The sequence below is a fragment of the Diadema antillarum genome, unplaced genomic scaffold, assembly GCF_040938485.1.
Source record: "Diadema antillarum isolate AM-2024a unplaced genomic scaffold, OU_Dant_1.0 seq00001041_RagTag, whole genome shotgun sequence".
NCBI classification, from domain to species: domain Eukaryota; kingdom Metazoa; phylum Echinodermata; class Echinoidea; order Diadematoida; family Diadematidae; genus Diadema; species Diadema antillarum.
The window spans coordinates 492,880-499,832 of record NW_027271872.1 but is presented as its reverse complement, the minus strand read 5'-3'; the positions used below and the strand labels follow the sequence as shown (position 1 = coordinate 499,832).

Here is a 6,953-nt window from a genome sequence, read left to right as displayed (position 1 = left end):
TTATAACCGAACAAATAAACAATAAAAATACATAGAGTGGATAATGTTGCGGCTTGAATTTTTACTTCTTCGTAACCGGAATTTTTTTATAACCGTGTTCGTTATAACGGGAGTGCACTGTAATTGATGCATCCCCCCACACATATTTCATTTGTTCTTTCTCATATGTTTCAAGCAGAATCTACCTCTAAATTGCGTTGAATGAAATCAGCAATAAATGAAAGCACTATGTCAGTGCAAGATTTTGAATATATGTTCAAGATGATCGTTGCGATCACATGATTGTCATATCCATTGTGCTGAAATCCTCATTGGTGTATCTCAGACTATCATGAAAGATTAGAACTTGAGGATTTTTTTGCTGACATAACATTCTCAATTGATCTTTAGCAGAGGTGTAAGGGAAATACATGTATGTCCTTTGAGAAAAATAATTTCATCATTCCAAAGTTAGAGACATTTCAGGGTTACAACAAATGAGGAGTACATGTATTACACTTGCTATGTAAGATTCAATTTTGCATACTACAGGCAAAAGCTATCATGAAAAACACATATATGAAATTTCCTCAGGACAAGGGGATTTGTCCAGTAAAACTGTCATTACTTCCCTTATTTACTTTGTCCATTTCAACAACATTTCATAATTACAAGAAAATCATTGCGATCCCAACTATACTGCTAAAACAGATTCACCTGTATGTCCAATACTCTCTATTTCTTTAAAGAATATGATTAGTCTTTTCATCTTTGATCATTTTCTATTCTTGAAAGATAAACCTTATTTTAGGTACATCTTCTCTTGTAATAAGGGGAGGCATGTGAATGCAGGACAAAGAACAAACTGTAATATCAAGAGATAAGCATTGGTCCTAGGAGGATTGGAAGATACCATAAACATTGAATAAAAGGGGGGGAAAAATGGTTTCATTCTTCTTTACTTTACCTGAAAGTAAGTCGAGCTACAATTTGACACAGCTATTCTGATAGTAAATGGTAACTTCAGAAGAACTATGGTTGTGACTGGGAGAGTTTGCAAAAGAGGAAACATTATATACATCAGTATGTTGTTTTGCCAGTGCCCTCAACAGCAGCAATACAACTGTAATCCCCCTGCTGCATGGTGCTCCATTTGGCACTCAATGCTCACGCTTAAAATATATGCTGCCCATTAGTACTGTCATTGTGTTTGATCGAGTTTGTCTTGTCACATTATACATAATGCTGCTGGTTTTTGCCCTCAAATGTCACTTTTTCTTATTTCCCTTCTTTTTCTTTGTCTTTCCCTTGAGTGTCTTGCTAATTATCTTGATTTGCTTTATGTTTGTCTGTCCGAAGGGCATCTTTTTGACTTTTTTCCTCTCCCTCATCCCATCATTTTCGTCCGGGGAAGCCGCCACATCCTCATGTTTGCGCTTTTTTGACTGTTCTGGCATCTCTGGACTATTTGACAGTTTGTCGTTCTCTGGAGGCTCTTTGTTCGGGACTTGTTTCTTCAACCGCCTCGTGCCTTGCAACTTTTGCTGGTCTTCCGGTTTCAGCCAAGGACCTTTGATCCTCTGCAACGGGAAGCTGTGCACGATTTCATCTGGTGTGCAGTCCCTGAAGTCCAACCAGGGGACGTGGATTTTTGGACACCGTTCCACTGCTAGCGCCACAAGATTGTCAAAGTCGGAGACCTCGGCACCCTCAGTGGCCCCACCTTGCACCGACTTTTTCTGTAAGTGTTAAAAGACAGCCATTGCCCAAATATGATAAGTGGTAGGGGAGAAATACAGGAAACCTCATTAAATTGAACTCTCTGGGTCATTGAAATGTCCTTGTTATATATCGGGTATGTATCTGGTTATAGCAGGGAGAAAAACAAATGAATATGCAAAGAATGGGACCTGAACAATTGCCTCATTATATCAGGTATCTCTCTATAAAGGATCTCATTATAACAAGTTTCCACTGTAGGGCCTACGGAAATCAATCAAGCCAATATCATGTGTGCATAATTTGGTGGATTGCAATATCAGAGTCTTTCTGTAACACAGAACCTGCACACTCACCCTAAAGCCTACTGCGAGGACCGTGTTCATCTTGAGGAGGGGTGCGAGGGTCTCACTGAGGTGGAACAGAGCCAGGGCCGGGCACTGCCTGGTAGCACTCAGTGCACAGAGGTGGGAGGTCAGGATTTCGGGCTTCGCCGAGCGGCAGACCATCAGCAGCCGAAGACGATCTTTCTCCAGTGACCTTGTGACCTCATTAATTCCAAGGGCTAGCTGCAGCCTTCATAAACCACAACACACAAAGAAACAAATTTAACAGAATGTTCTACAGTGGCTGAGATGAATGAATGATGAAATGAAACACACAGCACACTTGCCTTTGTCTGATTTTTTTTTTCATGTACATCCCTAGAAAAAAACAACTATGCAGACCATTAGGAAACAATGCAAAATTATATCGATTATTTTCTTGTTACTCACATGTATACATGTACAAGTAATCAATTCACTTTTCAACATGACCATCATACAGTGTATATGCTAAGAATATTTACACAGACTTTCAAACATTTCGTTGAACTTCTCATTTTTGTGCTTATAAATCTTAAATTTGGTGTGTAATTTTGCTTTCTACAGTTGTGACATTTCCTGACTTTTTCATACAGACAAACCAATCTGAGTGACAAAACTGCACGCAGAATAGCCACACAAAAAGTTATATGTTTACTTTTGTATAAAACATGAAACAAAATAATAAAAATAAGAATAAATTTTAGATCAAACAGGCAGTGGTGGTGGAAAATACCTCAAGGCTTTTTGTTTCTTCTCTTCATCTGTCTCCTCCTTTTCTTCCTTCTCTTTCCTCCTCCTCTCTGTGTTCTTTCGATTTCTTGATTTCTTCTTGGCAAGCACACCAACAAGAGGCTCAAATGTCCTAGGATGACATTAATCACATATAAACATCACACACGTACAGAAATTGTCAATGTACAACCTTGACATATTGTCAAAGTATAATGATATTCTCATTCTATGACAAAGACTCTGTACTCAGTAAGAATTAAAGGAAGCAAGACATGTTGTATTAAATTTTACAGGCTGAAACATGTTTGTCAAAAAACAACTACAGTGTATGAGGCATTTAAAGCAAGATGTTGTAAAAATAGAGGATTAATCAATACCGAGTCAAATTCAAACACTTACAAAGAGTGAGTCAACAATCATACTCATAGAGCTGATGAGCTACAACTTGTACGCGATATTTAGATCTAACAGAAGGATGTAGAAACTGTAAAACTGTCTGTCTGGGGCCCGTTGCATAAAAGTTACTATTATGGTAACTTTGCCATCCAATGGTAACTTCCATAGAATTCTTGATTTTGATTGGCTGTTGAGTATTGTTGCCATGGTAGTTACCATAATAGTAACTTTTATGTAACGGGCCCCTGGTGGCGGGTGGCGGATCCAGGCTGGGGAGCACCGGGCATGTGCCCTTCCCCTTTAATTTTGTAAAGGCATCCCCCCCCCCCCTTTATGGAATTCCTGGATACGCCCCTGCTGTCTGTGTACAGTGTATTTGTTTGTTTTGTCTACATGAGGAAATTGAAAAACAAATTCACAAATTGTTAAATCTAGATAAGACACAAAAGCATACAATAAACACATGATGCTTTGTTAATGGAAGAGCTGATATCGATGACTGTATCACTGTTGTACTTAAAAATGAACTGGTACTTAGTTTGATTTTCTTTACTCTGCAATGAAGATCCTTACACTATTTCATTTGCATATGAGTGAAGTTCCTTCAGTATTCATATTAGAAGCATGTGGAGATACACTCACAGGATTGACACATAGTATATGACAGACACCAATTTCAGGGAACATAAGAAAGCTGACCACCTACAAAATTTATAAATAAAAAAGTTATTTTGAAAGAGCTTACCGTTTGATTTCTGCTAAAATTTCTGGCGTAACACCACTGGGTAGAGTTGGCCTGAAAAAGAAGTAGACATATTGTCTGAACATTGCAAATCTGATGATTGCTCCTAATAAAGCAGATCGTTCTTACAAGTTACAGTGAATGATTTAATCTGACAATTACAGATCCAACTTAATTTACACTTCCTGGCGAGAGGACCAGCTAAAAGTTAGTCTACCCTGGTAAAAATATTAAATTTCATCCATGATCCTTACACTACAGGAGTACAGGCACAGCGTACAGCACGGACTCCTCCCTATCTAGCTAGATCTAGTCGTAGTCTCCTCCTGAATTTGGCAATACTTTTGATATATTTACTCTTTCATTCGTGAAGTATACATTATATTTCCATTCTTTCAGGTGAAATGATATGGTCTACTTTCGACTACAAGGCAGGCAGGGGTTCTACCATACAACTACATGTAGATTCTAAGTCCAACAACAAGGAGGACTTGTACTGGCGCAATGGTTGCTCTGCTACTAACACAAATTACAAGGTATGGGACCACACTGAATGCTGGGAGCACAACTTGTGAACTGTAACCTTCTCACTCACCATTGGCAGCGAAATGGCGATGAAAGGGAATTCTTTGTCACCGTCCTTTCCTTGCCTTTAGCTTTCCTCACAGTTTTGGCTCCGTCAACAACCACCGAAGCCTCAGATACCACAGTTTCTGACATGTTTACGTGCAGCGTACACAGTCCAGCGTAGTCAGCCCACGTTTCCCAAGCGAGCCAATCCCACCGGCGAAACGGCGGCGGCGCGGCGGCGGCGATCTCCACGCCGCCCGCGCTCGCCGCTCGTAAATCGGCTGCTTGCGCAATTGCTGATGACAGATAAACAAGGCGACTCGCTCTGCGTGCCCCCGTATAGCGCGTTTACCCCACAAACCTGTTGGCTCCACTCGCCGGCCAACAGGTTTGTGGGGTACACGCGCTATACGGGGGCACGCAGAGCGAGTCGCCTTGTTTAAAGGCTACACGCGCACACGTGTAATAATATTATAATTTTGATGTTTATATATCGTATTCGGGAGTCTGCTTGTGCACCATATATGCGTTGGGCAGAGGGTCCTGAGTGCGGCAAATGAGGGATCTAGGTCTGTGTGCGCGACCGAGAAGCCTGCTCAATGTAACGAGCCGGGCTGATCAGAGTTTGCCATCAGCATGCACCAGAACTTATTTGTCCCAACCGTATAACAGCAGACACATAGCGCGCATAAAAATGATAGAAAAAGTTATAATTGTTATTGATTTATTATATGTAAAATAATTATATAATAAAGATAAAGGCGTAAATATTCATATTTGAATGACGCGCCTCAAATACAAAAACAACAAAACAACAACAAACAACATTCGACTCGGTTACAAGAATAAGGCGTCCCCCCCCCCCCCCCCACCGTCGCCCATTGTAGCAACAGAAATCTATATGTTCCATAAAATTGATTAAAAAGTGTTCATAAAATATTTCTCATTTCAATATGAACTTTCTTACATTTATAGGTCCAATGTACTCTTCATTAAAGCCTCAATTAACTTTCAATGTTGTGTGCATGGTATGGGGAGAGCGGGGTGAGTTGGGACGCGGGTCAAGTGGGACACGTTCTCTGAATCAAAAACTGTTCAACCAATCAGCGATTGGCTTATATCTACAATAAGCCCCTAGCAACCATACATCACACTAAGAAAGCCATGCAGCTCGGCAAATTCTAAGTATGTATAAATTGCTATTGAAAATTTTCCCCAAAATATGACATTTTTTTGAAATCAGGCTAATTAACCTGTTGTCTTTGTATTCATGATTTCAAGGACACAATTGAAGCTGGTGGTGAGCCTTATTGATATGCAACTAATATAACTTGTTTTTGACAAATGCCTGCGTGGTTACTGAGCAGTCGTACATATTCATGTATATGCCATGTGAGGGACAGTTGGGACAACGTGTCCCATTTGTCCCTAATAATAGTATTACATGTAAAACAGTTCAGATTTTCAAACATGTTGTTCAAACTTGTTTTGTTAAAATAAAGATCATTTTAAAGCATGTTTGACTGTTTTCATTACCAATGTTTCATTACGCCTTCCAACTTTGGCATTTCCGACATTTCTATAGGATGTCACACTTTACAAACAACGTCCCATTTCTCCCTTGCCGTTGTCCCACTTGACCCACGGGTGGGTCAACTTCTCCCCCAAAATAAGGTTTTTTCTTTTTATTAACTGCAGAAAATTGAAAACAGTGCCACCCCCAGTTTATAGCTCTTTATGTTACCTACCATATGAACCTTCATGCAAGCCCGAAAGGAAGTGTAATCATCTCTTCTATAAAAAGATATAAGAAGAAAATCGGCGAACTTGAAATAATGTCCCACTTCTCCCCGCTCTCCCCTATCATTGTACGTACTAAAACATATACGCCTTGTACGGTACTTGTGTAGGTTATCTTTCTCTCCCTCTCGATCTCCTTTGCTTGCTCTCACTCCCCCATCCTACTCCCCCCCCCCCCCCCCCCCCTCCCCTTCTCAAGCTCTCTTCCATGCATACAAATGCCATACAGGTTTTGGCAGCTCTGTCTTCTAGCTCCAACAGTTAGGAAGGCACAAAACCCAAAAAGGTACACAGCAAAAAGGATTGCTTAAATTATCATCCAATTTATTGTTTCGATCAACAATGATGAACACTGGCTTTGACTCACATGATCAACAATGGAAGGCAGACATGCCCATATGAAACAAAAATCATGCATCGATATCATTAAAAACAAAATCACATAATTGTGAAAATAATGGTTACATCACCGCAACATATACCACCGATAACAAGCCAACATCCACTGCTCTTAGGAGCTGTTTTCATTGGGCAGGCGAATGATTTCAAAGGACGCGATAATGTTGAAAAAAAAAAAATGGCAGAGTCCTACATTTGGAGAAGTTTTCCTCCAACTCTGTCCAGAAATTTTGTGAAATTCCCATCAA

General features: G+C 40.1%; 1 protein-coding gene across 1 annotated transcript; it reads right to left on the bottom strand.

The window, feature by feature from the left end:
* Positions 1-1,247: 1,247 nt before the first annotated feature.
* On the bottom strand, positions 1,248-4,712 carry LOC139742974 (ribonuclease P protein subunit p38-like). Its single transcript, XM_071653481.1, has 5 exons — positions 4,532-4,712; positions 3,940-3,990; positions 2,800-2,928; positions 2,055-2,274; positions 1,248-1,718 (listed from the first exon to the last, which is right to left on the bottom strand). The coding sequence occupies exons 1-5, from the start codon at positions 4,654-4,656 to the stop codon at positions 1,248-1,250; spliced, it is 996 nt and encodes a 331-aa protein (XP_071509582.1). The 5' UTR covers positions 4,657-4,712.
* Between the last annotated feature and the right edge of the window lie 2,241 nt (positions 4,713-6,953).